This window comes from Podarcis raffonei, chromosome 13 (assembly GCF_027172205.1).
Source record: "Podarcis raffonei isolate rPodRaf1 chromosome 13, rPodRaf1.pri, whole genome shotgun sequence".
Classification (NCBI taxonomy): Eukaryota; Metazoa; Chordata; class Lepidosauria; order Squamata; family Lacertidae; genus Podarcis; species Podarcis raffonei.
The window spans coordinates 33,679,492-33,703,800 of record NC_070614.1 but is presented as its reverse complement, the minus strand read 5'-3'; the positions used below and the strand labels follow the sequence as shown (position 1 = coordinate 33,703,800).

The 24,309-nt window shown below is 39.2% G+C and overlaps 2 protein-coding genes across 2 annotated transcripts; both read right to left on the bottom strand.

Annotated features, from left to right (window-relative positions):
• Window positions 1-386: 386 nt before the first annotated feature.
• On the bottom strand, window positions 387-7,743 carry LOC128398824 (vomeronasal type-2 receptor 26-like). Its single transcript, XM_053360081.1, has 5 exons — window positions 7,507-7,743; window positions 5,248-6,117; window positions 4,033-4,257; window positions 1,948-2,074; window positions 387-1,288 (listed from the first exon to the last, which is right to left on the bottom strand). The coding sequence occupies exons 1-5, from the start codon at window positions 7,741-7,743 to the stop codon at window positions 387-389; spliced, it is 2,361 nt and encodes a 786-aa protein (XP_053216056.1).
• Window positions 7,744-11,385: 3,642 nt separating this feature from the next.
• Window positions 11,386-23,576, bottom strand: LOC128398823 (vomeronasal type-2 receptor 26-like). Its single transcript, XM_053360080.1, has 5 exons — window positions 23,428-23,576; window positions 20,806-21,097; window positions 14,340-14,567; window positions 13,607-13,733; window positions 11,386-12,287 (listed from the first exon to the last, which is right to left on the bottom strand). The coding sequence occupies exons 1-5, from the start codon at window positions 23,574-23,576 to the stop codon at window positions 11,386-11,388; spliced, it is 1,698 nt and encodes a 565-aa protein (XP_053216055.1).
• Window positions 23,577-24,309: the final 733 nt, after the last annotated feature.

Sequence of the window (24,309 nt, the reverse complement as noted above, 5' to 3'; positions counted from 1 at the left end):
AAATTAATTCATTCCGCGAGTTTTGTCGTCTTGCGGTTTTTTTTGTCTTGCGAAGCACGGTTTTGGAAAAGTTTTGGAAAAGCTTCAAAAATCACTAAAGTCTTTAAAAACCTCAAAAAAGGCTACCACACAGCGTTCTATGAGTTGCTCCTCAAAGTCAAGTTGCAACTGTATTAACGGTGTTAAGAAAAAGGAAACAAACTTGCAAGACGCTTCCGTCTTGCGAAGCAAGCCCATAGGGAAAATCGTCTTGCAAAGCAGCTCAAAAAACAAAAACCCCTTTCATCTAGCGAGTTTTTTGTCTTGTGAGGCATTCGTCTTGCGAGGTACCACTGTACACAAATATAAGACACACTTACTTACTACTTGCAATTGAAGGAATACATTTACATATTCCTCCTTATTAGCTGCTCTTTGGTATTCAGGGAAGGCCTCAGAATAATTATGTAACATTTAGGAACAAAAATACAGCCTACTAACCCAGCACTGGAGACCCAGATGGAGAAGATCTCCACAGCCACCATGTATTTCCCTTTGGTGCTCAGATAAGAGGGAACAAAGGACAACCAAACACTGCAAAATACCAGCATGCTGAAAGTGATGAACTTGGCTTCATTGAAACTGTCTGGCAACTTTCTGGCTAGGAAAGCCACAGTGAGGCTGACAAAAGCCAGCAATCCCAAGTATCCCAGAACAAAATAAAACATTGTGATTGACCCTTCATTACATTCTATTATGATTTCTTCAACCAAAGAGTTCATGTTGAAATTTGGGAATGGGGGTGCAGTAGATAGCCATATACTACAAATAGTGACTTGTATGAGAGAACAGCCAAGAATAATAGAAATAGCCAATTTTCTCCCCACCCATTTCCTCATTGTGGATCCTGGCTTGGTTGCCATGAAAGCCAGAACCACAGTGATTGTTTTTGCCAGCAAACAAGAAACAGCTACTGAAAATATGATGCCAAAAGCAGTTTGCCGTAAATAGCAGGTCACCCACTGAGGCTGGCCGATGAATAGCAAAGCACAAAGATTGCAGAGGAACAGGGAGATGAGGAGAAAGAATGATAGAGCTCGATTGTTGGCTTTGACAATGGGAGTGTTCTTGTACTTGATGAAAATTCCTAGTACCAAAGCTGTGGTGAAAGAAGCAGCCAATATAAAAAAAACTAAAGTGGTGCCCAAAGGTTCTGAGAAAGAGAGGAAGTTCATGGACTTAGGGAGGCATTGGTCTCTGTTCTTGTTTGGAAATTCATCTTCTGGGCATTGGAAACAGTCATCTATATCTGAAAAACAGAACAAATTATGTGTCTGTTCCTGTCTGTGCAATTATATTTTTCCAGATCTGCAGCTTCTATATGAAAATGTATACAGAAATATCTTATTCTCCTGAAGGCATCTATAGGGATGATTAATAATCCCCCCCTAAGTGTTTAAAACCAATTTACTTCTAAGTATATATCAGTAAGGGCTCCAATAGGGTTTGCAGATGTCAAATCCTACTACAAGGGATTAAGCAGGGAAGTGAATTTCTCTTACTTCCCAAACAAAACCACTCAATAACTGTTACTCTGCAATTTGACCGGCTTAATCTACTCCTGCAGGTTGATGCCCCTGCAAATTCCAATCATTTTGGCCAGAAAGGGAGAGAGTTATAGTCATTTGTAAAATTCACATTATAACGCAGGGGGGGGGGGGACAGAAGTTGGCTAGCAGTTAAGTTAGATCCCAAAGCTAAGTGTGCACAGAAAATACCTTGAAATGTAAAGAGCAAAACAAACATTCATGTATCTGAAAAATGATTTGGAATATTTACCAATAATAGAATGTATCTTTCCCCCCTGATATTTATTGGATGGAAATGGGGGAGGAATTTGAGAGACTATCAACAACACAAGGTTGGTCTTAATATTGCATAGTATGTTCACCATTTTGTTTCTCTTACCCATTTGGTCTGAAATCTTTCCATCTGGACATGGAACACAATCATAGCAACAAAATGGCTTCCCCTCTTTCTTTTTTCTGCTATAGCCTGGGGGGCAATTTTCATTACACTTGGCAAGGGGTAGCACCTAGCCATAAAAAGAAAAGGGAAAATTAATTTCTGATATATTTGGTTAATAGCAAGAAAAAAACAGTCCTGTGGAAAGAGCACATTTTGAAGCAATTAAAGCTTCTCACTTCTCTTCAAGGACAGCCACATGAATAATGTGTTATATCAATATAACCTGGCAGCAGCCTTCAGAAAACCTTATATAATGCAACCTAATTTCCTTGTCATTGTTACGGCCACAGAGAACAAAACTTGTAACTCTGATGCTTGATGCTTATATGAAACTTTCAGACAACCCAGAACACTGCTGACATGAATCACACTTCAGGGTGGAAAAGCTTCCTATGTAATTTTGATTTATTTATTTCATAAAATCTATATACCACTTGATTGTAAAACAAAACAAAACAAAACAAAACACCACACACCTCAAAGCGGTTTACAGAAAGATTAGACAATAAAATTGAGGAAAAAATTACAACCATAATTAAAGATAAAGGTACCCCTGATCGTTAGGTCCAGTTGCAGATGACTCTGAGATTGTGGTGCTCATCTCGCTCAATAGGCCGAGGGAGCCGGCGTTTGTCCGCAGACAGCTTCCAGGTCATGTGGTCAGCATGACTAAGTCGCTTCTGGTGAACCAGAGCAGCACATGCTAATGCTGTTTACCTTCCCGCCGGAATGGTACCTATTTATCTACTTGCACTTTTTGGCATGCTTTCAAACGGCTAGGTTGGCAGAAGCTGGGACTGAACAACGGGAGCTCACCCCATCACAGGGATTTGAACTGCTGACCTTCCGATCGGCAAGCCCTAGGCGCTGTGGCTTAGACCACAGAGCCACCCGCGTCCTTACAACCATAATTAAAGACATACAAAAGTTAAAATACTAAAACAGATTAAAATTACCTCAATTTATCAGCATCTAGGTAGGCTTGCTTAACAGGAAGGTTTTTAGCAGACACCAACAGGAGTACAGTGAATATACCTGCTTGATCTCAATAGGCAGAGAGTTCCAAAGTGTACTGCTGCCACACTAAATGATCAAGGAATGGGTATTATGTGGCACATGTAGCAGTGCCAATTCTGCCAATCAAATAAGCTGAGTGGGCACATATGGAGTAAGGTGATCTTATAGGTAAACTGGTTCCAAGTTGGTAAGAGCTTTATATACTAACAGTGGACTAATCCACACTGGTCAGTATAAAATGTTACAAATGCATGTAAAATCGTCAATGTAAAATTGCATTGAGAGCTATATAACATTTCTTTTATAGCAGTTTTACAGTCAGTATAGATCCAGCCAGTAACACCCTAGATTTGGCCTGGCACAAAATAGGCAACCAGTGCAGATCTCTGAGCGCATGTGTGACATGCTGACAATCCTTCCCTCCTGTCAGCAATCATGCTGGAGTATTCTCCACTAACTGCAGCTTCCAGATCAAGTGCGAGGGAAGCCCCTCATAGAGTTCATTTCAGTAACCGGTTTTGAAGTAACCAATGCATGAGCTATGGTGGCAAGGCTTTTCCGATCCAGGATTGGCTGTAGCTCTTGAACCAGCTGCAGCTGGTAAAAGGGATTTCTAGCCACTGAGGCCTCCTGAGCCTCCTGTGACAGAACTGGATCCAGAAGCACCAGTAAAGAGTGAACTTTCTCTTTCAGGGGCAGTGTAACCCCTTTGAGGGTAGGCAGCTGACCAATTTCTCAGACACGGGAGCTCTTCACCCACAACACCTCTATCTTGTCAACATTCATGCTCAGCTTGTTTGTCACCATCCATTTCACCACTGCATCCAGGCAATGGTTCAGGGACTGCACAGCCTCTCCTGATTCAGATGTTATGGGGAAACAGAGCTGCGTGTCATCACTATACTGATGGCATCTCGCCCTGAAACTCCAATGACTGCCCGCAATAGTTTCATGTGGATATTAAATGGCACTGTAATATTTCCTCTTGCACCGATACATGGGCCTCACCTGATTAAACATGTAATGCCATGTGATAACCTCATTAATAGTGAACTCTTGATCCAGAGTAGCCCATGGATCCATCCTTCCCACCTTCAGTTTTGAAAAAGATTGGTTTGGGAAAGTAACCCAATTTATTATATCAAATCCAGATGCTAATTCACCATTTTCATTAAAAGACACCGTCTCTCCACCAGTATTGTTAAATGAGATACTCCTTAGGAAATGGTGAAGCTAGAATGAAAAGAGACATTTTATATGATTATTTGAATTTTCATCCCATCCTTCCTCAGATCATGATCCCAGACCAGCTTACAATAAAAATTAAAACAGATAATGATAATCACTAAATAATAATAAAGCTTCCACTTAGCCTTAAACAGTAGAATTCATAGTGTACCAAAGGTCAGGGTGAAAATCCATGTTTTTAAATGGTACCTAAAATGAAACCAGGTTGGCATCAGTCGTATTTGAGGGCATGGAAAGATGCTCAAGAACTGTGGTGACATTTAAAGAAGATAAATAAATAAGTTAAGTTAATTTGGATATGCAGAAGATATTAAAAATAAATTTAAGGAACCGCAGAAAGAGGGGGAAGGAAGTCAAGTTTTAAAATGTCAGAATGATAGTACATCTGAAATATGAGTTGCACCCAAACTAAGGCTGCAACACTGTAACCTCTTACCTGAATGTAAATCCCATTTTTTAGATTCCCTATTATACCGCTTGGGCAACACAAAACATTTTGGGCCTGCTATATATCCCTTCTCCAGCAAACAATAAATGATAGGTGAGTGAAGCATCCTTTCACTGTCATGGAAATCAGTGCCTCTTCCTCCCTGGAGGCCAGGGCAAAATCACACACACTGGAAGGTGGGCAGGTACAAGAGGTACTACCCTTGACCTGGAAAGCATATGGATGAGTGACTCGTTTGATATGTAGTCACATGTATAATGTTCATAGAAAGAGAGTGGAAGAAGCCAGAATGTGGGGAAACAAGTCCAGAGATAGCACATGGAATATCTTGACTTCACACACACACACACACACACACACTGTACCTCCACATGAGAAAAGACATACAGGAATAGTGGGAGTGGAGAATCAACATATTCAAGGAAAAGAAATGAAGTGTGTGGTGTGTAGGTTTACTCTGTAAACCGAGTGCCACCACACACTGGAAAAGCTATTGCAAAAGAACTGTTTTTCATGTAAAACATTACCTGCCAATATTGCAGGTTTGTAAGATCCAATTTAGCTCCATCTGGCATTGCTTTGCAGTGTTTTGACCTGGATGAAACCATTTTCTGTAAACTATGTGCTATTGCATGGACAGCATTGTAAATGCTGTAACTCTGACCTATCATGCTCATTTCAAAGAGAGTCCCTGGGAGGTTATCCAACTTCTCTTCACCAGAGCAAACATTAGCACTTTCCTTGGCTGTTTTAGAATCAGGAAAGAAGCAGTTGAATGCCTGTTCCCAGAATATATGGAGAAAAATATCTTCTTTAGCTGAATTAGGATGTAGGGTCTGAAGGAATTCTCTAAACTCTGGCACTTCATTTGTGTGTATTGCAAAGGACAAGGCACCATCAAAGACTTGTATTTTAGAAGTCCTGCGCATTGTCTCTAATGTGAATTCCCACTGAGCTGTAAAGATCCATACTTTAAATATTGATGTCTCTGTAATACCTTTCAACATTGCATATAAATAAATCGTCCAGTTCAAAGATGGTACAGTGGGATTTTCTGCATTCACAACCAATACCTGAACTTCAGAGTTGGATAGATAACTTGCCATGTTCAGGATGATGTCAAATGAGCTCAACGTATCTATAGCATTAGATATAGCTGGTATTTTTCCATTGAGGGCTATACAGATTCCATGCTTCAAAAGCAATGGCATCAAAGTCTGCACAAATTTGTCACCATTATCATTCTCCATTGTAAGGATCCCAACCCATGTCCACTGGAAATGCCCAAGAAGCTTGACAATCCCTGTGTACTGATATTCTTCATTGGGAACTATCCGGTACAATGAAGGCAGTTCACTTTTAGCATCTACCACTGGAGCAATTACACAATAGGCAATCTAAGGAGAAGAAAATGAAATTCAGTTAAAGAAGTAGTTAATTCAATTGAAATATGTCTGCACTAATAATATAAATATGCAAAGATTTATTGTAATTATCTGCTAAGATAAAAAAGGAATGCTAACTAAATCTAAAAATGCTGATGCATTTTTAAAATGGTAGATATTCAAAATAGTTTAATAACTACAAGCTTTGTTTCTCATAGTATTAACATCTGTAGTTCTTTTCTTTGCCCAAACTGGGCATGTGGCGATCAGTTGGCAGCAGTGTGAACAGCTCAGAATTCCAATGTGCCCTGGCTTGCTCAACCTCTCACCCTCCTCACATCATGCTGTTTTGTGGCTTTCCATAGACTACCAGCAATGGCATTTCTGCAGACCTGCTCTTTCAGCAGGTTGTTATAGTTGTTGTGTTGTTATAGTTGTTTAAAATTGTGCACGTCAGAAGTGTTGTTTATAATATAAAAGGATGTCACATAGAGGAGGGAGAAAGGTTGTTTTCTGCTGCTCCAGAGAAGCGGACACGGAGCAATGGATCCAAACTACAAGAAAGAAGATTCCACCTAAACATTAGGAAGAACTTCCTGACAGTAAGAGCTGTTCGACAGTGGAATTTGCTGCCAAAGAGTGTGGTGGAGTCTCCTTCTTTGGAGGTCTTTAAGCAGAGGCTTGACAACCATATGTCAGGAGTGCTCTGATGGTGTTTCCTGCTTGGCAGGGGGTTGGACTCGATGGCCCTTGTGGTCTCTTCCAACTCTATGATTCTATGATTCTATGATTCTATGTTCTTAGGTGTGTTGCTAATCTTGGAAATAAAATCACAATAAACTGCCTGCCTTACAAGCACATAGTGACAAGAACTGGACAATTTGAATTTTCCTGACCCTGGATTTCTTTCTTTCTTTGGTAACATAAATAAGAGTTTGGATTTGGATTTGATATCCCACTTTATCACTACCCTAAGGAGTCTCAAAGCGGCTGACATTCCCCTTTCCCTTCCTCCCCCACAACAAACACTCTGTGAGGTGAGTGAGGCTGAGAGACTTCAGAGAAGTGTGACTAGCCCAAGGTCAGCCAGCAGCTGCATGTGGAGGAGAGGGAAGGGGAACCCGGTTCACCAGATTATGAGTCCACTGCTCTTAACCACTACACCACACTGGCTCTCATTGCCCACAAGGCACACAATGTAGCAAGCAACAAAGCAATAAAACAATACAATTGAATGTAACACAAAACATAAAAGAACAATTGAAAACATAGAAAAACATTTAAAAACTTACCGATACATCTCTTGCTAGCTCACAAAAACCTTTCAAAAATAAATAAAAGAGAAATAATTCTAAATGATATAAATGATTAAAAGTTTCATTGCCTGCCAGCTCACTCTACCTGTGGTATTTTGTAGATGCTTAAGAGAGTGGCCATGTAAAGAGAGATTTCAGAGTCAGGGCCTCCAACGACAGCTATCAGATTATTTTGTTTATCACATTTGAAGTTGGGAACAGTCTTTTCAGAGGCAGACAGAAGTTTCAGGGTGTTCTGATGAGTCATTCTTGCATTTAGCAAGCTGTCATAAATTTTGACTCCGAGGCTGACATTCGGTAAGAGTCTGGGGTTGTCATTCATCTCATTCACTGCAAATACCAAGGACAGAACATGCTGGTAGTACTTTGGACTTGCCCTAAGGAAAGAATTACTTTAAAAATAAGACAGATATCCAGCTCTTCATCAACCACCTGTTTCATAATAATTATTTGACAGGATGCCACTTTATACATGTCCATCACTGAAGTCGTTATTAGGATTATATGATTTGGACTGTGCCTCAGAAAGAATAATGAACTGGGATACATAAATCCCACTGAAATCAACAGGAAAAGCAATTCATGATTTAGTCATATCCCATTGTTTTCAAAGAGAACTTGGGAATGCTAGCTTAATCTGGTTACAAGCATATCCCTATCAAATGCATCTATTTAATTTCATCTGACTGAATAGCATAATCATTCCACTGTGACCAGAAGGCCAAATAGAGGGACAGAAATACAAGCTGGTGTTGAACTAGGACCACATTTTTAAGTGTTAAGACATATAAAAACACATTCAGAGGGAAATACTATCAGTACAGTATTTCCACCCATGAAGCCTCTTCCCTCTGATCACTTGGGTGAGAAAGAACAACTCAGCCTGCTTTCAAAACTGACCTTCAGTGAAATGCAAGCATCAGTTATTTAGCTGAGCCCAGCAGAGGAAACAGTGGGCACTTCAATGCTCATATTTTGTCTAGTTTGACACATGGAGAAATTTAGAACAGCAGTTATCCAGTTGCAGATCTTTATTTATTTGTTAAATAAAGTTGCAGTTTATTAAACTGTTATTTTGCATCCCCATTATGGAGTATGGGGAACAATATCTGGCCTACTTTTCTTCTTGGGCTTTCTTTTTAGTTGTTGCCGCAATATAAAGAATGCAGAACTGTCGTTTTTAAACAAAGTTTTAAAACGAATTACATAGCCACAATGCAAATAAAGGCAACCTCATCTCAATCATATTATTGCATATTATTTATAATTGCATATTATTCATATTAAATTTATATTTACATATTATTTCATATTAAATCATATTGCTTAAGGAAACTCTCAACCTCCACAGTTGAAATGATTGGTTTGAAAAAGTGTTTTATCTTGGCCAAATTGACTCATCCTGAACCATAGACTCATATCAGCACATATAAAAATCTAGTGGCCCAGTCACTGTTCTTGTTATATGCATTTATGAATGTTTCAAAAAGGGAAATGTGGAATAAAAAATGAACATGAGGAATAAAAATGGGGAAAGCAAAACACAATGGATATATCTTCAGGTAGAAGAAAAACCAGAATTATTTTTTTTAAGCCTACAAATAAGTCTAAACACACGTTCGGAAAAGGTAATCTGATATCTACAGTATTTTCTGAACATGCCAATGTTCATAGGACTTATGTGCACCAATTATGACCAGGACTCAAGCATGCATAGGATAAAAATTATTTCTTACAAAAGTCCATCTACCGCCTTCGTTGTCGGTATTTTATTTTTAAAAATAAAATTATTTTGTGGTTCAAGCAGCTCGATATGTGTTCCACAGTCCACACATCATTGTGACTCGGAGGAGCATCACATCATACTAAATCTCTGTCAAGGCATTCTTGGATGTGTCATTGGCCAGAAAGCGTTCCCAATTTCTTACCAGTTTCACTTCCTGACAAATGTTATGAAGGTTAATTGTCTCCTCTTCATGGAACACAGAGATTGCTTCCTTCATTGAGTGTTCTCCGATGACTGACTGAAAATACTGGAGATGGCTTTGTGCCTGAACACCACATTTTCTACCCACACCCTAAACAGAGTACTAACAGAATATCAAAATACCTTAGAAATTATTTAAATTTCCAGATGAATTAAAAAAACTAGGAAGGTAATTTCAATCAGTTAGTTTAAAGATAAGGTAGAATCTAGGACTTGACAGCATTGTACAGCCAGCATAACTTGGCTTGCATTTACCATAATTTTGCTGGCATAATGGAAGAATGCTTGGCTGCAAGAGGGATGTTTACTGCTGAGGAAATTAGGCTTGCTGGAATTCACTATAACATATGTGATACACTTGATCTGTTAGGTCAATATTTTAGTTATTCCAAAGCATTTTTAAACTGCTTAGCATTTTCTAAAATCCCTAATTGTTGTACAATCTTTTTTACAAACACCACCACCGACAACAACAATAATTTACAGATCAAAAGTACAATATGATTGAAAGATACAGTTTAAAGACAATAAAACAGTATACAAAAGAGTTCAAAAATTTAGGGAATATGATCCCAGGAATAATTTTTAAAAAGCACTGTTCATTGCAAGAAACTTTACTGCAACTTGGCACTGTAAAGTGTGGAAGCTGAATATATGGGTCTTGGATTTGCAAAGAACTGGGCCTGTAATAGGCCAGAGCTTGCTTCTATCTTAAGGCATGTTTCTCATAGATGTAAAAAGAAAGTTAGCATGAAGGTGTCAGAGAAGGTAAAAGAACAAAGAAAGTACAGAATGTTGGCGGTTTTGATTTCAGCAATGCTGTTTTTCTTGTGTTTTCCCTCTGAAGTTAGCTTTTGGTGGTTTCTTATTAAGCTGGTTGTGAAAAAGCTATCACCCCTTTAAGTAGCTGTTAGCTCCGTATGTAGGCAGAACATCCCATTGATGAGCTTATAAGAGATTTTGGCTGATGGGGTGTGGGTCTTCTGCAATGCAATCGCCATGTCTAAATAAACATAGCCTTGGATAGACCTTTACTCTAACCAGACGATGAAGGAGTATGTGCATCTGAAAATCTACATCAATAAGTTTATACTAAAGGGAACCTGACCCTCACATAAAAATATATCATACCCTTTAATTTAAGGGGGAAAGGAACGATATGGTGGCAATAAAATTAAACCACAGGGGAAAAGGTAGAATTGTGTGTGGAAAATGATGGTGGTGGTGAGGATAACAATAACGATAATTTAATTCAGAATTTTTATTGCAATTTGAGATTATATAACAGAAAATTCATGGTAGATCTGGGGAATTTGTTATTTATGATAATAACTATGTGAAAATTTGAATTTCTCCTTGGAAATATTATCATACACGAAGGAACATAAAACGTAAGCATGCCTGTAAATCAACTTTTCCCCCATATTTCTTCTAAACACAAATACAACTTAGCATCACTGTTAATGCCCCCAACAACACTTTTTATTTTATGTTTTATGTTTATGAAACTAGCACTTCAATATACCTAGTACTGGATTTCTTCAAATTGGAGGAAATGGCTCATTGCTGTATTATTTTAATATATTGGCCAGTAAATTTTTCATGACCATAAATAATTGATATTGCTCTTATTGGCCTTTTTAATGCTTCATCACTTTTCCACCTCCCGCTGTATAGCCTAGAGGAGAACTTCGTTAAAAATGCTAACTTAGGATTTTGCACAAATTACAGACAATAGTTTGCAACAGACAATGGCTAGAGAATTGAGTCAGATTCATAGCCACTATTTTAAACTGTAATCCACAGTTTGTACACAACAAGATGTTTAAATCTGTTACATTTTTATGCTGATATTTCTTACAAAAGCACTTAATGAAGAAGACTTGAAAAGTTGAAGAAGTCAGTACATATATTTGCTTTGAATAAATGGCTCAATTTAATATCTTTGTATACATAATTATCCAAACAATTAATTCCCTAGATATTCCTCCTTATTAGCTGGTCCTTTGTGTTCAAGGAAGGCCTCAAGATAATTATGTAGCATTTAGGGGCAAAGATGCAACCTAGTAACCCAGCACTAGAGGACAAAATGGAGAAGATCTCCACAGCCACCATGTATTTTCCTTTTGTGCTTAAATAAGAAGGAACAAAAGACAACCAAACACTGCAAAAGACCAACATGCTGAAAGTGATGAACTTGGCTTCATTGAAACTATCTGGCAACTTTCTGGCCTGAAAAGCCACAATGAAGCTGACAGAGGCCAGAAATCCTAAGTACCCCAGAACACAATAAAACAGAGTCACAGACCCTTCATTGCATTCCAGTATGATTTCTTCAGTCAGAGAATGCATATCAAAATGTGGAAATGGAGGAGCAGTACATAACCAAACAGCACATATAATGGCTTGAATAGTGGAGCAGCCAAGAAGAACAGAACTGGCCAATCTTTTCCCCACCCATTTTCTCATCCTGGATCCTGGCTTGGTGGCCATGAAAGCCAAAACCACAGTAATGGTTTTTGCTAAAATGCAGGAGACAGCCACTGAGAATATGATACCAAACGCTGTTTGTCTTAAATAGCAGGTCACTATGTTAGGTCGGCCAATGAATAGCAAGGAGCACAGGAAGCAAAGCAGTAGAGAGATGAGAAGAGAGTAGGTGAGTTCCCGATTGTTGGCTTTGACGATTGGGGTGTCCTTGTTCTTAATGAAAATCCCCAGCACTGCAGCTGTGATTAGAGAAGAAAACAGAATAAAGAAGGCCAAAATAGTCCCCAAGAGCTCCGTGAAAGAGAGAAAGTTAAGGGTCTTCGGAAGGCAGTTATCTTTGTTCTTGTTTGAGAATTGACCTTCTGGGCATTGGAAACAGTTGTCCATATCTGAAAATGGGACAAAGTTTGTATCAATCGCTCAATAATCAAAGATGACAAACTCAGCATAGAACTCTCTGATTAAATAAGAGTAAATGGGAATACTTTCTGAAAGTTTCTTCCCCTACACTGGTGCCATTGCTCTTTTGGTCTCAGAACATCCAGCTGGGATTAAGCAAGCTAGATCATTTCAGCATTCATCTTACACACACACACACACACACACACACACACACACACACACACTATCAGAGTAGACATTTCTTGTTGTATTTTCACTTATATAAAAATATTTTGATATTTCTTAGGTAAAACAATAACAAAACTCTGCAACCATACATGTGGGAGGTGTATACATTGAGAAATCAATGTATAACTACACTGGTGGTGTGAATCACTATGGATGAAGCACAAATCTCTGTCTTCCAGAGATTTCAACTACACCCATGATATGAATGTTCTGTATCAAGATGTACATCAAAAACACACACATCATTCGACTTGAAATAAGAGATGGAAATCCCTTCTAGAAAAGCATGGCAATGGTGATGAAATCTTGTTGTTGTTGTTTAGTCGTTTAGTCGTGTCCGACTCTTCGTGACCCCATGGACCAGAGCACGCCAGGCACCTCTGTCCTCCACTACCTCCCGCAGTTTGGTCAAACTCATGCTGGTAACCTCGAAAACACTATCCAACCATCTCGTCCTCTGTCACCCCCTTCTCCTTGTGCCCTCCATCTTTCCCAGCATCAGTGTCTTCTCCAGGGAGTCTTCTCTTCTCATGAGGTGGCCAAAGTACTGGAGCCTCAGCTTCACAATCTGACACACACAGACACACAGACACAGACACACACACACACACACTATCAGAGTAGACAGTTCTTGTTGTATTTTCACGTATATAAAAATATTTTGATATTTCTTAGGCAAAACAATAACAAGACTCTGCAACCATACATGTGGGAGGTGTAGAAATCAATGTATAATTACACTGATGGTGTGAATCACTATGGTTGAAGCACAAATCTCTGTCTTCCAGAGATTTCTACCAAACCCATGATATGAATGTTCTGTATGAAGATGTACATCAAAAAGACATGCATCATTCGACTTGAAATAAGAGATGGAAATCCCTTCTAGAAAAGCATGGCAATGGGGATGAAATTTTGCAGTATAGCAAGCACATCCTCTTGACTTGGTATGAAATGTTATGGGTCTATGTCATAACTAGACAATTGTCATCCCTGTTCTGTTTTAGGGAACTAGATTGACAGCAGAAAAAGGGGATTCAATGGTGCAATCCATCATTTAGGTAACTATGTCTTCTACCATTCTGCTCTGAAATCTTTCCATCCGGACACGGAGTGCAATCATAGCAACAAAATGGCTCCCCCTCCTTCTTTTTTCTGCTGTAGCCTGGATGACAGTGATCATTACATCTGGCAAGCGGCAGCACCTATCCATTAAAAATGAAGAGAAATAACTTGATGTACCTTTACAAAAAGGAAAACACACACACACACTCAATGCTGCTGTTGAGAACATTGGGTCCCATGGCAAATAAGATTTATGTGATTAAAAAGCATCAAATCCCACAAGAATTTTGTACATTAATGTTAGATAGATAGAAAAGGAAAATGGGGGAAATTGATTTTGCATGTGTGTCTTTCAGACAGATTGATTCAGGCTCATCATCAGCTCTTGAAGTTGCTGATTTCTTCACAAGCTGTTTCTTTTACCTTTCAGTAAGATTAGAAATGAGAATGCAGGACCAGTGAAAAGAACAGAGCATAGATACAGGACACTAGAAACAATCACTCTGCTCTATGATTTAGTCTCCCATATATGTTACTGAGAATAATAATATAACAGAGTGGGAAGATTTATCAAGGCTCTTTGTTGGAACTCTTCTCATTTAGCACTTTCTCTTACATTTGCCATGTACATATGAATAAGTAGACAGATAGATTGACTCTCCTACTGAATGGAATGACCTGGCTTGGTTCTTTATTGTGCCTCTTACTAATTTAAGTTTTATCTTATTTCTATATTTGGATTCCACCTGGTTAAATATTCTGTGCCATGTGATAGCCTCTTCATTCACTGTGAATTTCTGATCCGGTAAAGCCTGTGGATCCATCCCTCCTACTTTCACTCGTAAAAATGATTTGTTTGGGAAAAGTACCCAGTTTACAATATCAAATCCAGATATTAGTTCACCATTCTCATCAAATGACACTCTGTCACCAGCACTGTTGTTAAAGGAGATACTTCTCAAGAAAGAGTGAAGCTGGAATGAAAAAAAGTGTAAGTCAAAAATTTTAAAAAGAGGGACTTCTGGCGAGGCAAGATAGTGAGTGCCATAGCCGCACTGAACTCCTAGGAACCACCAGAACCAACCAAGCTGCTTCTCTGGTCCCCACCATCACCATCACAGCAATCAAAATGGAGCCCAGGGAGCTCAAAATGACAAGTGAAGAGACAGCACAAAGCCTCACACCCCCACACCCCACCAATTTCGATCCCCCTGGACTGAGAGCACCCCAATGAAGTTCCTGGTCTGGAGGCCTCCAAAGCTAGATGAATAACATAGTGAAGTTGCCTCCCCCAGTCGCACACCAACATACCACTGCCTCCGCCTAGTGAGAATGGGAGGAGGAGACCGGGAAAGTCAGGGAGGCTGCGAGGGAATGTGTGGGCTAGACCAGGCATGACGCCAAGCCGATATCCCTGGCACCTGGCGCAAAAGAGCAGACTGGGGCCCATTGAGGAACCACACTCTGGGGACCACCCTGGGAAAAGACAAATGTGGCACAGCCCCCCCCCCCGCGCGCCAGCGGAGAAGTGCAGACAGGCACACACAAAAACTTATTTTATTTTAATTTTAAACTTTCAGTTCATTTATTATCAATATTTTCAAAACCCTTTGAAGAACTGTAATGGCAGTGCCCCTGTAGGAGGCTTGAACCATTGGAGGCCATTTCCTGGAACTGCCGTCTCAGCCCTGATTTTGGGACCCAACACCAAGCCCCGGGGGCTCCACAGCAGAATTAAACCTGCCGCTTTTTCTTGTTCCCTCCCCCCCTTCCTTGCTTTCTTTTTTCTTTTTTAGTCATATACACAAGCCCCGTTTTATTTAATTAATACCATTATCACTCTTTTTTCATCCATATTTTAATGACTTCTTATTCATTTCTAACTCCAGTTGGGTGGGGTATGAATTAATTATTATTATTATTATTATTATTATTATTATTATTATTATTATTACCCATTTATTCTTTTAAAAAAGTTTTTTGGGGAAAAATCTCATTAAAGAATTTATATGAATACAACACAATAAAAAAACAAAGTGAATGGCATGGGCTATGAAATTAACCCCACCCAATGGACTAGAATGTGGTCTAAACCTGCCTTTAAATCCATATCAGTGAAAATAAAAGAACTCACTATAAAACTCACTTACAAATGGTACCTAGCACCACAGAAACTGGTGCTGATACTCCCAGGAACCTCACCAAAATGCTGAAGAGGCTGCACTTCCACAGGCATAAACCTCCACATGTGGTGGGAATGCTCCCAAACCCAACTCTTCTGGACAACAGTCATACAAGAAATAAGCAAAATGACTAAACAGCTACTAGGGGGTCACCCCAGAATGGGCCCTACTGAACATCTTCCAAGATAACAATGCCACCAGTGCACCAATAGGAACAATGGGAACCATGGGGAGGTCTTATTGGGGTGGTATTTTTATTTTTATTATATATATTGTGGTGTTTATGTTGATCATTTCTGTGAGGCACCCTGAGACCTCCAGGTATAGGGCAGTATATTATTATTATTATTATTATTATTATTATTATTATTAATAATAATAATAAATGGGGGGACTGCATTCTTAAAAATCCAATACAATTTTGTGGAAGAATGAGAGTGCCAGAGTTTCTAAAACGAAAATGAATACAATGAAGTCAACTGCCTAACTTCTCATATGTATAGTTGTATGCATTGCACTTTCATTTGCTTTTGGTTTTCCTCTTCTCCCTGTATTTTCATTTCATTTTTGAATTTCTATATTCTTATTTGCTGCACTCATCATTTTTACTGCATTTTTATGTGCTTATATCAATAAATTTTCATAAAATAATAAAAAGTCATAATTTCCTTTTCATAAATGTAATAAGACTTTTCAATCCTCTCTCTAACCAGAGATTTTTCAGTCCATCTGTTGCCATTGTCCTGCCTTCCTTGCCTTCTGATGTGAATGGAGAGGAAATAGTGAGATAACTGCTTCTTTTTGCAAAATTATTCAATTTGTGCATATAATTGGCACTTGTAGAATTAATCACATCCAGCATATTTAAGCAGTAAAATATTATACTTAGCGACACTAAATCATTATATGTAAAATCATAAAAATAACAAAAAAGAAAGATACTTGGGTAGGACTATTATAAAAAGAAAAACCAATGCTCCAAATCCATAGTAGGCCATAGCTTTATTAAGCGATCATGTTTTGCAACATTTTAGTTGGCCTAATGAATATGTTGCCTAATATGGATTATATAATATAATAATTATGTGTCTCTATAATAGGGTAGGAAAGTTTGTTTGTTCCAAATAAATAAACCAGCAGTTTTTTCCTGTTCTCTTTTAACTCTGGAATTCTATCCACCTTTTGTATTATTAATAAAAAATTACAAGGAGAAAAGAAGTCACATGAGTGGGCAAAATATTCAAGGAACAAGGACATTGTTAGCAGATATGTGCATACAGCTTTTAAAGAAATTAACTTTGGATGAGAAACACTACCTGCCAAGGTTGTACTTTTGCTGGACTCACTCTACCTCTGTTTGGCATGGATCTGTGTTTACGCCTGGCTGAGTACATCTTATGTAAACTATGTCCTATGGCATGAACTGCATTGTAGATGGTGTAGCTTTGGCCAGTCATACTCATCTCAAAGAGTGTCCCAGGGAGGCTCTCCAAATTCTCTTCACCACTACAGGCATTATTATTATTTTCCATGCCATCCATAGAATCAGAATAGAAGCAGTTGAATGCATTTTCCCAGAAGAGCAAAATAAACCCATCTTCATTTTTTGATTTAGGACGAACAGTCTGCAGGAATTTTCTGAACCCCCTCACTTCATTTAAGTGTATTGCAAAAGTGAAGGCACCATCAAAGACTTGCATATCCATATCCATCTGTGTTGTGTCTGCTGAGAAATCCCATTGGGCTGTCATGATCCATACTTTTCCTACAGCTAATGGTAGGATATCCTCCAGCGCTGCATATGCATATATTTTAATTAACAAAAAAGAGATAGTAATAGTTTCTGCATTTACAACCAACACTTGAACACTGGCATTCGATAGATAAATAGCTTCGTCCAAGATGGAATCAAAGGAAGTAAGTGTATCTGCTGCTTGAGAGGTGGCTGGAATTTTCCCCTTGAGGGCTATACAGATTCCATTTTTCAAAAGCATTGGAATCAAGGTCTGGAAAAACTTGTCTCCATTATCATCATCCATTGTGAGGATCCCAACCCACGTCCATTGAAAATGCAGAAGAAGCTGAGCTATCCCTTCATACTGATATTCTTCATTGGGCACCATCCGGTAGAATGAAGGGAGATGGATTTTAACATCAGTCACTGGAGCAATTACACAATAGGCAATCTAAGTAAAAAAAATAAATGTAAATTTCAGTAAAATGTCAGGAAAGCCTTTTTTTCAGGAGATCATTGGGTGAGTGGGGGGGGGGGGTGATATAAGATACTCCTGAAAAGTCATAATGGAGAAAACAAATGTCTTCAGACTATATAGCAGGGACTTGCCACTGACCATCATTCGATACAATACAATAATCTTTATTGACATTGTCCCATACAGAAGAACAAAATTGAAAAAATCTACACCAGACATTCAAAAACCAACAAGCCTGCTATCCCAGCTATCCCAGCCTGGTTAGCCCCCTAAAAACTCTGATACCTCATAATTAAATACAATGTACTCCCATAGAGACTACCTTACACTCCGTTTAAATCCAAAATCGCATTTGAATAGAAACTGTTTCTCAGGTGGCTAATCCTAGTCTTTATAACCCTGTACCTTCCTCCAGAAGGCAAAAGCTGAAAGAGTTCATTTCCAGGGTGCGCACTATCCTGCACTATCTCTGCAGCTTTCTTCTGACACCTGGAAGCATAGATTTGATCCAGGGTAGGGAGAGTGCACCCAATTATTCTCTCCACAGTCTTTACAACCCTTACAAAGTGGCCAAATTGTTTCCACTTTCTACTTTTTGTTGTTGTTGTTAACTTTAAAAAAGTTCAAGCTTTGTAACTCAGCTTTCCCCTGCCCACATATCCTGGAATGACTTGAGAGAAACATCACCTCATATTATGTTGCACTCCTGTCAAGGCATTCTTGGAAGTGTTGCTGTCCAGCAATGGTGTACAGCTTCCCACCAAATGCTCTAAACCTAAAGGTCCCCTCTTCAGAGAACATGAAGGATGCTCTTTCCTTTCAGTGTTCTCCAATGACTGAATGCTTTTGTGGGAATCTAGGGAATGAAAGTGGGCTAAGGGGTAGAGGGGGTAGATTAAACTTTTGAGTGAGGAGGGAACCATTTGTCTAGTGTGTTATGCCTGTTCCCATTTACATGTTCTAATTGTGCATTTCCACATTGCATAGGAATGTTGTATGCACTTTATAAACAATCCCTGCCCAAACAAACCCTGGTTGGCTACACTTTGGCACCTTTTTTTTATTATTTATTTCACAAAAAATCTCAAATGACCATTTACAAGCCTACTTTAAAATATGTAAAAGTTAAAATACTAGAAGACATTAAAATTTCCTCAACTTTCTAAGCCTCTAGGTAGGCTTGCCTAAACAAGAATGTTTTTGCTGTTGTTGTTTAGTCGTTTAGTCATGTCTGACTCTTTGAGACCCCATGGACCAGAGCACACCAGGCACTCCTGTTTTCCACTGCCTGCCACAGTTTTAACAGGTGCCAAAAAGAATAGACAGGGTGTCCCTATGTGTAGGTGTTGTCATACTAAATAGTTAAGTTCTTACAAATGCATCATGGGTATTATGTGGCAATTGTAGTAGTGTTAATTCTGTCGTTCGAAGCAGTCGAGTAGGCATACGTGGAGTAAGGCATTTATGGGTTTTTTCATGACCAAGTTGTAATTTACTGCTTGTACCATTTGTGTTTCGAGGCCCCAAGACCCATCCCCAAAATAAATACACACGGACACTTATATTAGTTTAAGTTTTTGGGCAAAATTTTGGCCACAACTTTATTGAAATACAATCATGTGAGCGGTATTGGCTCAGGCATTGACTCCCCACTATAACTGACTCCACCTCTCAGGGTGATCATCCAATGGGGTAAACCAAACAAAGGAGCTATGTCGATGAAGACCAACCTAAGCTCACCCCGGGGTTCCTGTGGTCCTGGCATGGCCCTAGCCCCTCAAGCGGACTTTGGACGAGATCCAGGATGCCCAGATTCCTTTAACGGAATACCCAGTTCCTGGAGGGGCAGGTGATGGCCGCACCTCCCCTCCCCACCACAATCCAACTGAGCCAATGCCTAACCACCACCTTACAAGTTGTGATGATTTGCCAAGGGGTAGGCGAAAACCAAATGGCTAAAGCCAATCTGCCAAATGGAAAAATTCCTACCCAACCCCTGTTCCAAAACAGGCGACCCAAACCAAAACAAGGCCAAGCGACTCTACCTAAACTAGGGAGGGTGGGCAGGTGTTCAACAGTGCGAAGCAAGTGCCCCTCCTTGTGTCACGCTGCCGTTTTTAAAGTCCCTGGGATCACACCACTCACTGGCTATTGGCTAAAATTGCCTGGTGTGATCCCAGGGGAATGGCCAGGACTTCTTGCTCCTCCCCCCCATTTTAACCCTATCAGGTGAGCTCTTGGGTCCTGCGCGCAAGCAGGACCCTCTATTATGAGGATCCCATTTCTTTGGTTGCTAGTATTTTATTGTATATTTTATTTAAATGAACAAGGAAGACTTCATTAATTAGATCATTTAGTCAGTTGCTAGGTTTCTTATTCCATCTTTGACTACCCATTCTATGCCAGAGACACTGAAATGAGGTGTCACAATTGCCAGTGGGAGATGCTCTGGCCCAGCTGCAAGACATACCCTTGAGTGGTGGCAATTCCATTTGTAGCTGTTTTGGGGAGGGAGGGTTACCACTTGTGCCTTCCCGTAAAGAATGGGATTAATTGTTCACTTTTCCTCCAGCATGACTAGGGGACCATTTACACAGTTGTGTTAAATACACATTCATTGTTTGCAGACTGACACTTTCTTTCCAAAAAGAACAAAAGAAAAACTGAAAAGGCCAACAGTAGAAAGGTAAATATTATCTAATAATAATAATAATAATAATAATAATAATAATAATAATAATAGGTGTTATTTATATCCCACCCATCTGGCTGGGTTTCCATGTGGGAAAGCTGCATAGACAATCCAAATATTTTACCTGTGGAATCTTGTAGATGCCTAAAAGAGTAGCCATGTAAAGGGAGATTTCAGAGTCGAGTCCTCCAATGACGGCCATCAGATTCTTCTGCTTATTGCATTTGAAGTTGGGGACTACGGTTTTATGACTGGAAACAAGTTTCAGGGTGTTCTGATGAGTCATCCTTGCATTTGTATAACTGTCATAAATGTGGAAGCCGAGGCTGACATTTGGTAGAAGTTCAGGGTTCTCGTTTATCTCCTTGACAGCAAATGCCAAGGACAAGATACGCTGGTAGCTCTTTGTCCTTGAACTGAAGAAAGAGTTAATTAAGGCAGATATATAGCTCTTCATCAACCATCAGTTGTTAGATTACTTCTAATTGGAAGGAATATTAGGAAAGAATCTTGCCTGCTTTGTAAGTTAGGATTTAATAACAAATTTACTAACAGCAGCTAGCACGGTAGTTGGAAAACTACCAGATGTTGGAAAACTTTGCAATTAATAAAGATTGATCACTGGTATAATATCTATGGCTCCATTTCCCCTTTTTATTAATTGAAATATACTCGGAGTTGAGAGTGGATTTCATGCTCTTTATTGAGCTCATAGTGGTGAGGAGGAATGGAAGTTCCCCCACAATATCTGCTTTATATACATTGTTTACACAATGGGCTGCACGTGATTGGCTAAATCCGGGATTCTCCTGTAGGCCAATCAGGTTGTGGATTCACTTCCACCTGGAGCTGGATTGGGTGGCTCCTGCGGACCAATCATACTGCTGCATTGTTCTAGGACCAATCAGACTGCTGCATTCTGAATCCTATTGTTCTAGGACCAATCAGACTGCTGCATTTTGGATCCTATTGTTCTAGGATCATTCAGACTGCTGCATTTTGGATCCTATTCAACTCAGTACATAGCATTAATAAATGTTTATTACTATGCATACTATTTTTCTAACAACTCCCCCCCCCAATGTTTTAATAACCTTCTTGTCAGGTAACACATCATGCATTTTTGCTTCTTTTATGTATTATACTTCAGTTGTATTTGTTATGTTGCACTGGTTTTAAATGAGATCTTGTGCACAACATAGATAGATAGATAGATGATAGATAGATAGATAGATGATAGATAGATAGATGATAGATAGATAGATGATAGATATAGATATAGATATAGATATAGATATAGATATAGATATAGATATAGATATAGATATAGATAGATAGAGATAGAGATATATAGATTTGTAATGATTTGTTGGGTCTCTGGACCGTAATAAAGATTGATTGATTGATTGATACACACACACACACACACACACACACACACACTTTATATGACTTTGCAGCATTGGAGGAATAATAAATAAATAAATAAATAAATATCATGACTTAAGATGCACAATAGTAGTGCTTAAACATTTATTGCTCTGAACCATAGATCTTAAGATTCCAAAGGGAAAGCATTAATAAATCCAAAATCATATTAGTTGTATATAAACTGTAGAATATGCCAATATGCACGCAAGAATGTACAAAATATTGTATTCTCAGTCAGTTTTGATTAGAAACTACAATGCTCTTATACATTTTCTAAAGATTCAACTCAACTGCCCCCAAACACACACACACACACACACACATGCCATTGTTCAGCCCCTATGGAAGATATGTAATGCCACATAGGAAACCTGGCTTCGCATGAAACCAGAGTGGGGTAGGGAAACAAAGCTGAAGGCAGGTTGCACAACAGCAGTGGCCCTGGCAAGGCAGCAAGAAGGGAGCAACACTGCAAGGGAGGAAAGCAGTGGTTTAAACGCTGGTAGAAGTTTCAATAAAGCAGGGTTGGGAGGAACTGCGAGGGAAAATTGCCAAAGATATAGCTTTGAGTACTATGGAATATATGGGAGGTCCACATTAGTTATCTCTCACACACAAAGCTGCTGAGGAATGAAAGACAGAGAAGTCTGAGTGCAATGAGAAGGGAAAACAGAATAACTATCTAGTGATTTTAAAAGAAAGCAAAGGTTTCAGTAGACTGAACAGGGTTCAACATGGGGCGGGCAGCAGTTTAAAACAATATATGAGTGCAGTGAAAAGGCAGCTTGGCAAAGTTCTGTTGCATTAGCTTTTCAATCTTAGCTTCTGTGTTCTACTCATATCTGCTATTTCTCCTGGCTAAAAGTGGTTGGTTTGATTTATTTATTTGTTTAAAATCCCTCGGTGCCCCCCTCCCACATTTTGTTTTAAAACTACCACTTTTTTTCTCAGCCTCACTTCACCTCCATTTCCTCAAACTTCTTTAGCTGAAAAAAGCAGCTTCTCCTCCCCTCACACACAAACCTGGTTTTGAAGACGAAGGTGAGAATCAGTGCAAAGTAGGGCTACATTACAGAAGATAGAAGTGGCTTCAGAAATGCAACTGGAAAGAGGAAATGAGAAGGGGAAACCCTGTGTGTTAATATGGAGGAGATAGCCGGGGTTTGTTGAGTAGATCAAGCATGTGCGAAGCCTTTCTTCTTGATATATGTGTACAACATACCCAGAATTCATTAAGGACATTTTTAAACCACATTTTTCAAGGAGTAATAGTTATGATCTGGCCTGAAGTACGCAGAGAAAACATACTCCTTACATAAGTTTTAGTTCTTCCAGAAACGCGTTTGTGGGATGTACCCTGAATGATAGTTCATCAGATAAGTAGCCATATTGAGTAACCATAAATCCAATCGTTAGGTCCCCTGACTGATAATATTGGTGTGGGAACTGGGGGGAATCAACCATGGTATGCATAACAGCATGTGACTCACAGTCAGTCTGAGGGAGTCGCGGAAACAAGAGAAGCAGAGGCAAAAGAAACAACCCCGTCATCTTGAGCCACATATTCATGCAGAATGCCCAGCATCAATCCAAAATAAAGGTCCAGCCTGTTCAGTGGCTCTGGACCCTTTCTGATGAAGGCAATCTCACACAGATCAGTCTGACAGCTGTCACCCTGCCTCTACGCCACCCAACATCCCAGCACTGAGTATTCAATATCTACTTTCAGAGTTTGTTAATTATTGTGATTGTGATCAGAGAAAATCCATCCACATGGGATTTGGCAATATGCATGAGGACAACTAATAATTTGTGATAATCAAAGTTTTCAAAGATGTCTCCTCAGTGTATTGCATTGTACAAAACATTACTTGTGGCGGAACAATAGAATATTCTTATTTTTAATCTAACTTAATAGATAAGCCTCTCTGATTGTTATGACAGCTGGATAGTTTTAGGATACTGACCATAACTTATGTTTTACTGGAGTTTCTGGATTACTCTGCATATTAGGGCAATATTCCGCTCTATTTCAAGGACTGTTAGGGCAGTTTTATGCTAGCATAACCCAACTTTGAGGTCATTTGAGTGGATGAATTATTAGCTAAAGAGCAAAGAACATAAAAACAGCCTGCTGGACAGCAGGCACATGTAATCAACAGCACATGTAATCCAGCATCCTGTTCTGACAGTAGCC